The sequence below is a fragment of the Somniosus microcephalus genome, chromosome 16 (assembly GCF_052327205.1).
Source record: "Somniosus microcephalus isolate GS21.2 chromosome 16, FLI_Smic_1.0, whole genome shotgun sequence".
Classification (NCBI taxonomy): Eukaryota; Metazoa; Chordata; class Chondrichthyes; order Squaliformes; family Somniosidae; genus Somniosus; species Somniosus microcephalus.
In genome coordinates, this window is record NC_141002.1 from 86,210,056 (window position 1) to 86,220,439 (window position 10,384).

Below are 10,384 nucleotides of genomic sequence, written 5' to 3' on the forward strand. Positions count from 1 at the left end.
GCCTGTTGAGGTCACAGCAGCTCGCACAAGGGAATTCCCATTAAGTTCCATTGATTTGAATTCGAGGTCGGAAAACGCGAAGTTCTCGACACAGGGATCGGGAGATCCTTGTGCGGAGCGGACTTCGGGGCCAGCGGCGAACACCTTCGCTTTGCTGCTGACCGCAAATTCCGGACCGTCGTTTTTAGGCAGTGTTTCTCCATTAATTGCCAAACATTGAAATGAGGGACTTTATGCAATTGAAATGAATTTTCCAACAAACAACCACTGTCAAAAAGTGTTGATTGAGATCAGATTAACCAGATGAAACCGAGATATATAAAGAAGAATAAATGCAGATACTGGAAATCTAAAAATAAATATAGAAAATGTTGAAAATGCAGTTGATTAATCAGCATGTGAAAATGAAACATGGGTCAATATTTCAGGTGGGACCCTGGATTAAATCATTCTTCTGTCTTTATAACCTTTTTTTGCATTGCTGAGTATAAACATTTCCATTTTTGTTATTTCAAATGAATGTAAAGGTCAGTAGAAAAATACTGTTCCATTCTGATTTTATTTCCTGCAATTGTGATTTTTGTTTTGTCTGTTAAATTAGTGCAGTCGTCCTTCTTTCGCTACCAGGTCATAGAGGGTTTTGATGGTTGTCTAGATTCTAGAACAGTTCCTGTGAATTGGAAGGTAGCAAATGTAATCTCGCTGTTCAAGAAAGGAGGGAGAGAGAAAACAGGGACCTATAGGCCTGACATCAGTAGTAGGGACAATGCTACAATCTATTATTAGGGACATGGTAACAGGGCACTTAGAAAATCATAATATGATTGGGCAGAGTCAACATGGATTTATGAAAGGGAAATCATTTTTGACAAACCTGTTAGAGTTTTTAAGGTTGTAATTAGTAGTGTAGATAAGGGAGAACCAGTGGATGAGGTGTATTTGGATTTTCAGAAGGCATTCGATAAGGTGCCACACAAGAGGTTATTACACAAAATTAGGGCTCATGGGATTGGGGGTAATGTATTAGCACGGATTGAGGATTGGTTAACGTATAAAATTCTTAAGGGGCTTGACAGGTAGATGCTGGGAGGATGTTTCCCCTGGCTAGCGAGTTTAGAACTAGCAGTCACCGTCTCAGAATGAGGGGTCGGCCATTTAGGGCTGAGATGAGGAGAAATTTCTTCACTCAAAGGGTAGGAATAAAGAGAGTAGGAAATTTTTGGGTTGGCAGGCTGTAACTAGTGGGGTACCGCAAGGATCAGTGCTTGGGCATCAGCTATTCACAATCTATATCAATGACTTAGATGAGGGGACCGAGTGTAATGTATCCACGTTTGCTGATGATACAAAGCTAGGTGGGAAAGTAAATTGCGAGGAGGACGCAAAGAGGCTGCAAAGGGATATAGACAGGTTAAGTGAGTGGGCAAGAACTTGGCTGATATAATGTGGAGAAGTGTGAAGTTATCCACTTTGGTAGGAAAAATAGAAAAGCAGAATATTTTTTAAATGGTGAGAGATTGGGAAATATTGGTATTCAGAGGGATCTGGGTTTCCTTGTACACGAATCACTGAAAGTTAACATGCAGGTACAGCAAGCAATTAGGAAAACAAATGGCATTAGCCTTTATTACAAAAGGATTTGAGTATAAGAGTAAAGAAGTCTTACTACAATTACATAGGGCCTTGGTGAGACCGCACCTGGAGTATTGTGTACAGTTTTGGTCTCCTTACCTAAGGAAGGATATACTTGCCTTAGCATGAGTGCAATGAAGGTTCACTAGACTGATTCCTGGGATGGGAGGATTGTCCTATGAGGAGAGATTGAGTAGACTAGGATTATATTCCCTAGAGTTTAGAAGAATGAGAGGTCAGCTCATTGAAACATATAAAATTCTTACAGGGCTTGACAGGCAGATGCTGGGAGGGTGGTTCCCCTGGCTAAGAAGTCTAGAACTAGGGATCACAGTCTCAGAATAAGGGGTTGGCCATTTAGGGTTGTGAGTCTTTGGAATTCTCTGCCCCAGTGAGCTGTGGATGCTCACTCATTGAGTATATTTAAGACAGAGATCGATATATTTTTGGATCCTAAGGGAACCAAGAGATATGGGGATAGTGCAGGAAGGTGGAGTTGAGGTAGAATATCAGCTATGATCTCATTGAATGGTGGAGCAGGCTCGAAGGGCTCGAAGGGCCTACTCCTGCTCCTATTTCTTATGTTCTTACGTTCTTAAGTCAGTCAAGAGGCCGATGGTGCTAAAATGTATAATCATACTATGGGAGTCAATTTGAGGGCAAAGGTTTTTTGTTTATTTATGTAAATATATTTGATTAAGGGATCAGGTTTACATAGGAAATGATTGGAAACAAGTCAGGACTTTGAACTCCTATGTAATTAAACAAGTTACCAGATTAAGTGAGAAGTATAGCTTTAAAAAAAAATGACTTGTACTTTTGGCTATTAGACATTTTATTGAATGAATGAATGATGCATAGGACTACTACAGTCTGATGGAGAGAAAAAATACAGCAGTAAAAATAGCACATGGCACAGCTCTCAAAAGAACGAGCCCGAATAAGTGACAGTACAGATTTCTCAATAATTATAAATCAAGGCGGTCTCATGGAACACAGCAAACTGGCAGATCTGGCACAACTTCAGTCACCGTGGAATTTTCTATTGGCCTCTAAAGAAGACCAATAACATTTTAATGGACAATGGAATGAAGATGTCTAGACATGTTCAGCTAACTGTAACTAGGTCAGTCTATGCACTTTCACTGTTGTGAGATTAATAATAACCAATTACCTGAAAACTGCTGGTCAGTCATTAACTCTTCAAGGACGAGTAAAATTTATTTGGCTAAATACACAGGGATTCTGTTGATCAGCCAAATAGAGGAAATTGGTCTAATGAAAGGACATTATGAAGGGGTTTGATAGGGCAGATGTAGTGCAGATGTTTCCACTTGCGGTGGAGTCCAAAACTAGGGTTCATACATATAAGATAGTCATTAATAAATCCAATAAGGAATTCAGGAGAAACTTCTTTACTCAGAGCGTGGTTAGAATGGGAAACCTCCTACCACAAGGACTAGTTGAGGCAAATAGCACAGATGCATTTAAGGGGAAGCTAAATAAGTACATGAGGGAGAAAGGAACAGAAGGTCATGCTGATGGGGTGAGATGAAGTAAGATGGGAGGAGGCTCTTGTGGAGCACAAACGCTGGCATAGACCTGTTGGGCCCAATGGCCTGATCCTGTGCTGTAAACACTACGTAATGCTTTGTTGTATAATTTCATTTTACCATTAAAGTTTTTGCATCTGGTTAGAGCACATTTTATGAGGTTGGAAATATGCTTAGTTTCAACCTATTTTGTGGGGGTGATTTTAACCCGCCTGGTGGAAACTGGGCGGTCGGACATTTAAACCCACCCCCAACCCCAGGTCAGTTACCCACTCTGGAGACGCTGGGAGCTGACCATGTCAAATCCCGATGACGTCATCAGGACCTGACTGCAATTTTTACTAGCAGGCCTGCGAGAGAAACCGCCGCCAGTTTCCGCCCAGCCCGCCCAGTGAGGAACCGGATCGGAGTCAGAAGAGGCCCAAAGGGTTCGTGTATTTGTTTTATTTATTTCCTTGTAGAGTCAGGAGGAGCAGGAGATTGTGGAAAACCCCCACGGGATGGGGCAGATTTGCCAGCTCTTGCCAGGTGGCCGCTTTATGCTGGCGGTATTGAAATAACCGGTGAGAATTAAAATGTCCTGGGCCTCATATTTGCTGCACAGGGTGAATTTTGAACTGCCATCAAAACTCACCCACTGAAGACTGGCCCCCAGTTAAAATCGGGGCCTGTGTTTGTAACATAAGCAACCATTCGCTATCCTAATTCCTATGAGATATCTCTAGTGCCAGATAGTTCAATGGGAATTAAATAGGTTTGAATTTGGAGAGTTCTACAGGACTAATCTAACACAATGGGGTACGGTAGCATAGTGGTTATGTTACTGGACTCTGATTCTGATGGGGCTTGACAGGGTAGATGCGGGGAGGATGTTTTCCCTCATGGGGGAATCTAGAACTAGGGGGCATAGTTTCAGAATAAGGGGTCGCCCATTTAAGACGGAGATGAGGAGGAATTTCTTCTCTCAGAGGGATGTGAATCTTTGGAATTCTCCACCCGAGAGAGCTGTGGAGGCTGAGTCATTGAATATATTCACGGTGGCGATTGACAGATTTTTGAAAAACAGGGGAATCAAGGATTATGGAGAACGGGCAGGAAAGTGGAGTTGAGACCAAGATCAGATCAGCCATGATCTTATTGCATGGCGGAGCAGGCTTGAGGGGCCGAAGGCCTACTCCTGCTCCTATTTTTTATGCTCTTATGGACTAGAGGCCTGGACTAATGATCCGGAGACGCGAGTTCAAATCCCACCACGGCAGCTGGGGAATTTAAATTTAATTCAATAAATCTGGAATAAAAAGCTAATATCAGTAATGGTGACCATGAAACTACCGAAACCCATCTGGTTCACTAATGTCCATTAGAGAAGGATATCCGCTGCCCTTACCCGGTCTAGTCTATATGTGACTCCAGACCCATGGTTGACTCTTGTCAATGTGGTTGAAGCTTAACTGCCCTCTGAAATGGCCTAGCAAGCCACTCAGTTGTGTTCAAGATGGTGGCTCACCACCACGTTCTTGAGGGCAATTAGGGATGGACAATAAATGCTGGCCTTACTGGCGACGCCCACATCCCGTGAATGACTAAAAAAAAAATTGCTTGTTCTGGAAAGGGGAGAATGTCGAGGATTTTTGGTGAAAATTATTTTCTGCTGAGGATATTTCACCTACCATCAATTCTGTCTTCGAAAAATGACAGAAATTTTAGCATGAGCTAAAGTAAAAAAAACAGCGTACTACTTCATAAATGTACTTTCTAAATGTTCATTTGGATCTATTTGCTTATCACAGTACTTTCATAAAGCTGCACGCAGTGAATGGAATTTTTAGAAAATGAGTTCCAAAGTAGAGTTTGAGAAACTTGTGGGACCCGCATAAAACATTTGCCATTTGCAAAGTTCTTTGAAAAGTAATGCTGATCCCGTTCTGCTTTGGATGTTGATGTGTAGGTGGTGGTTTATTCTCTACTGCCTCTGTATTTGAGGCCGAGGGGAACAGAATTTCAGTTGAGGCCAGTGGGTGCTACTGTGCTGTGCATGCTCATTACAGAACATAAATGGTGTTTGATCTATTCCAGTGAAAAGCTAAGTGCAACAAGATGGCATCCAAAGGAAGATAAAAGAGAGGCAAATGCAAAAGAAACGGTTACACTGATTTTTGTCTGTTTTTTGTATTTCTAGTTCTGTTTCAAATCTACAATTTTGAGAACAAGATAAGACAGTAAATATCAAAGGGCATTTTAGATATCATACACAATATACAATAAAATCTCTAAGATTATGGTAACAAAGATAAATATCTCCTACAGTAAATTGATACTACAAAATACTGCATTTACAGACTCTTTTATATTTTGCTTAAATACATCAGTACAAACTAATAATTGAACAATTTCACATTCAAAGTAAACACTTTTTGACTACATTTTTTATGTTTGGAATTGATTTTTTTTAAATTAAATAATTTAATTTAAAAGATTCGAAATGATACATCATGGAATAAATGATTATAGAAACTTTTTTTTATCCCCTTAAGTTAGATAGACCGGTCTGTTCTTGGCAGCATCAATGCTACACCTTGGCTAGAAGCATTGAGAAGTGTGCCTGAGCAAGGCAACAACAACAAAATGGAGCTACCAGAGAGTTTGCTTTTATCTCCTCCCTAGACACTCTCGCAGCTGAAGCTGAGCTGATGAAGCTCATCCTGTCGGGGAATGCCGAACACGAGCATCTGTCGAGACTGGAATTTAAGTTGGCGTTTGCCAGCTGTGAGCCCAATACTTTAGCCGTGTACTTACTGGGTCATTGAATGGAATCTTCCTGTTGCAGGGTGTCAATATGTAGACAGCAATGTCCTTGTTAATGAACCGTTACTCTTAATGCTGGTAATCCTTCAATTTTACTAATGCTACAGTGATATGGAAAGAACCAGCTCTTGGGACTGACATTGCTGAATTCTGCCAGTTCTATAGCTTTAAGTTGAAGCTCAGCCATTGGATAAATCAATTAAACCATGTGTTGCCCATTACAGCATATATTAGAAGTGTGGGCAGTGCTTTTACATTTTTTGTACAAAAGTTTAATTTATACTCTGCACAGTATAAATTTAGGCTCCTAGCCAATGTGAGTCTAGCAGTGAGGAGATAAATGATTCTGTACATGTCTATTGTCAACAAGCTGACTGGAATAATAGGCTGTCATTGGAATTTAAAAAAATGTAATTTGTGCCAAAGGTCTACGAAAAATTGAATGTAGCAACATTGTAGTGAATTTGTGAGGCAAAGATTAATCATTTTACATAGCTTCATTGGTTATTAGAGCAAAATTAGCATTGCATATTCGGTGCCAGTGTATATGAAGCGGATGCACGACCATTAATGAGGCTTTATTTTACTCTTGGTTTCTAAGGATTTAGTAAAACATCACCAGGCTTACTTAGTGGCAATGAGTCCTTTAAAAGGGCTATGTCAACTTGAAAGAAAGACTTGTAAGCATGCAGCATAGTCACTGCTGTAAAACAGCTTCATCACGGCATCTCACCTGCGTGTTAAGTTGATTTATTTTTAGGATTTTAACTTATGACAAGCAAAACTGCCAGGATAATATGCGGAGTTCAGCAGACAGAGCAGTGCATATTTTTCCCCCTCATGAAGGCTCTTCCACAGTTCCAGAAGTTGAGTAGATTTGTAAAACTCCTCTCCAAGGTGACATAGCCCGGTTAACATTCCAGGTAGCAGAATTTCTCTTCAGTCCGGTTTTCATATTTCCACAAGAACGGAGATTTACCATAAATGCCAGCATTAGGAGGTGACTGGTCATCTCACCGTGTCTAATAGGCAGCAATCTAGCTGCTGACAAAGCCCCATCCATGATATACGGATTACGCCACAATAAGGTTATCTGAGAACACAGAATTGATAGAATCGACATCAGCTTTTCCTCTGTTGGCTCGCAGGATCCTTTCAGCCATGGTGCGACTGGTGGGGAGCAGTTTCATTTTCCCATTCTGCCCCTTCAACGGCTCTTTAACTGGCTCCAGGAAAACCACCCGCTTGCAAGTGCTGGCTTTCCGCTCCGCGCCTGCTTCGTGTGAGGGAGTGGTGCTCAGGATCGAAGAGTGAGCGCTGTTTTCATTTGGCTTTCTGTGCTTCTGTTTGGACTTGCACCAGCAGCGACAAGGTGTCAAATAAAGATAAATCAAGACCAAAATAATGCTAGCTAAGCAGGCAGAGAGGGTGGTAAAGGCTGTGTTAAAGGTTTGTGAACGCTGCCTGCTTTGTGTAAAATTATGCACCTTCAGTGTCACATCTATCGTCTCATTTAGCATTCGTCTGCTGTTAATTGCTATACAGGAGTAGATCCCTGCATCTTCAGGTTGGACCTGTTGAATCTCAAGGCTTCCATTCAATAACACCCGCAGACCCTGATCTTGAATGCCTGGCTGCAATGTATCATTCCTGGGCGTGACCCATAGGACATTTGTGTTCGCATCCAGTATCTTGCTGTCACAGTTTATCACTAGCCTTTCCCCGATGTGAGTCTCATAAATCAGCCCCAAGGCATGAAAAGAGCCATTCAGAGGACTATTGGAGCAATTCAAAAGGTCATCATGGATCAGTAAAACACTAACACTTCTCTTGGAGCCGAGCTGAAAATAACACCTATAATCATCTTTAAAATCCACCGCAGACCTAAACTGCCTGTTATACCAGTAGGTGACCATTGTGTAGAAAGAACAATCACAGGTAAATGGGTTTGCATGCATGTACAAGCCACTCTGCAGCCTAACTGACAGTGCACTTAGCTGCAGGACTGGTACAGAAGTCAATTTATTGAAGGACAGATCCAACAGTTCGAGCAGCGGAAGTTTAGACTTTCCTTTATACAACTGCAAGGGAAAGTTTGAGATCAGGTTCTGACTGAGATATAATTTCTGAAGTTTGTACAAACCTTCAAAAGCTCCAGTGCTAATGTGCGTCACTTGATTGTTGTAAAGAAGCAGGGTCTCCAGGGAATGTAAACCTTGAAACGATGAGTTGTCCAATGTTCTCAGCTTGTTGGAGGACAGGTCTAGATATCTCAGTTGTGGGGTGGAACAAAAGGCCCCTCTGGAGAGGAAGTTGATGCTGTTATGATTGAGAATGAGGGTTTTCAGTCTGTCAAAAATGGCTGGAGCCCAGTTAGAACCAAGTAGGCTGATGCTGTTATAGCTAACATCCAAGCTGGTCGCAACTTTATGTAGCGTCCTTGGCACAGTGGTCAGGTTTTTATTGGTGCAGGTAATGATATCACTAGCACAGATGCAGACTGGAGGGCAGATTACGGAGGCCTCGCCTGCCATACAGGCACAAAGCAGTAGCAGCACAAATCTTTGGGATTTTAAGGTGAGACCTCTGGGAGCAGAGGAGAAGGCGGAGCGGTGTGAGCACATCATGGCCGTCTCTCAACCGTCTTCCAGTGATCCTTGCCGTAGGATGTACATGGAGCCAATCCCGTCGGACTGAGTGTGACACTGGGAAAAACAAACATCACCAAGTTCATCCCAGGTACAATAAACTGAAACGATCAAGCAGAGTAAAATTAGTAGAGCATCTGTTTTAAATATATTTAGCAAATAATCTAAGGCATTTTCTTGTGCAAACCGGCTGAATCACTTTATGAAATATATTTTAATAATTATTATTTACAATCTACTTTTTATACCTGAGCTTCATCTTCCAGGTAAATCCTATTGCAGCAGCAGGTCGATGGCCACTACTTTCACATTGCATGCAGATCCTTGTTCATATTAATCTTTATACTTTAGCTCTTAAAAATTGTCACGGTAATTACTTTTAACACTTTAGCCAAATTTGAACTCACTAAGGATAGAGTTAAGACGCAAAAGAATCACAGAAAGGGTTGCTAAAATTTTGCATAAATGACGACAATTAACAGAAAAAAAGTTAGGGAATAGTGTAAAATCATGTTGAACATGTAGGACAAAAGATCTACCTTAAATCTGAAGGAAAGAGAGAGCTGGCTGAAAGATGCCGATGTTGCTTGATTGCAGCTCATAGAAATTTAATGTTTGAAACAATGAAGGTTTCTCCTGCTGCTGTTTGCTGTTAGGAGCTGCTCCCTGGTCTTTTTTTCTCCTATTTTCTGAACTTTCGGAGTACAGAGGCAGAGTAGACTCTGCTTGGATCCCGTCTCTCTCGTATTCCATTTTACAACAGACTGCTGTATGCAACACCAAGGAGACAAGTGAAGAGCCAGCAGGTGACAACTGCCGTCAGTTAACCGAGATTGGCTGAACACATCAGGGTGGGAACCTGTCAAAAGATTACAGAGGCAGATAGAGAGGGGGGAGGAGTCGCGGTTATCAGATTATGTTGATTGGCAGAAAGTACTGGAGCTCTACCCCTTCATGTTTACCGTTTCATGCTGAATTTTAGCAGGATTTGATTTCGACGCTGCTTCCCTTTTGACTACGCTGCAAACTACCTCATGCAGAAGCAACGGAGCTGATATAAGTAGGCTTTAGTCTGGCTTCCTTAGGCACAGAGAATGCTCACGCAACCAGCAGCAAGTGATTTAGAGTGATCACAGGAGGTTCCTGTCTGTCAGGAATCAGAGTACGGGACTAATTAACATGCTACGTGCCATCCCTTGGTCACAGCAACCAGCTCTTGTTGCTAAGATTCCGAACTGTCATCTGCAGGAAGTATAGGGTTTCACTAAATGAAAAGCTTTCAGAAAAAGATGGTCTTTTCTTTTCACGTCATTAGTAATGAATGACTTAATTGACAAATGGCAGATATTTAAAATGCTGCAGGTTGAGTTAATTTTTTTTTATCAGGTTGCTTGCTAGTGTCAATCTGTACCTAAAGCAACATAAACTGACAAAGGCTGCTATTGTTGCAGTTTCTCCACTGTTGATACTGGAGCCGGCAGTGAGGCTTATTATAAAGTATATACACTAACACAAGATAGGAGGAAATGACAACGGAATAGGCAAAGTCATTTATTTTAACTGTCTCTGTAAGTCACTCAAATATTTATGGCTCTTTCAATATAGTTTCCATATTCAATTATCCGATCTCATTTTGCATTCTTGTAGCAGCAAATAAAAAATTGCTTTATTGAATGATTAACAGTCTTATTCTGAAAACATTGTCTATGTTCATCTGATTTTGTAATGATAAACAATCCCTATGGA

General features: G+C 41.3%; 1 protein-coding gene across 2 annotated transcripts; it reads right to left on the reverse strand.

Moving 5' to 3' along the window:
- Positions 1-2,449: 2,449 nt before the first annotated feature.
- On the reverse strand, positions 2,450-9,803 carry LOC147106358 (amphoterin-induced protein 2-like). 2 transcript variants are annotated; one of them, XM_086009403.1, is made up of 2 exons: positions 9,178-9,803; positions 2,450-8,695 (listed from the first exon to the last, which is right to left on the reverse strand). In XM_086009403.1, exon 2 carries the CDS (start codon positions 8,615-8,617, stop codon positions 7,064-7,066), a length of 1,554 nt encoding a protein of 517 aa, XP_085865529.1. In that variant the 5' UTR covers positions 8,618-8,695; positions 9,178-9,803; the 3' UTR covers positions 2,450-7,063. The 2 variants fall into 2 exon arrangements, with proteins under 2 accessions (XP_085865529.1, XP_085865527.1); XM_086009401.1 differs by having other exon boundaries at positions 2,450-8,739.
- Between the last annotated feature and the right edge of the window lie 581 nt (positions 9,804-10,384).

Bases quoted from the DNA above. Each gene is read 5' to 3' on its own strand.
- LOC147106358 (XM_086009403.1), bottom strand. From the start codon at position 8,617: ATGATGTGCTCACACCGCTCCGCCTTCTCCTCTGCTCCCAGAGGTCTC.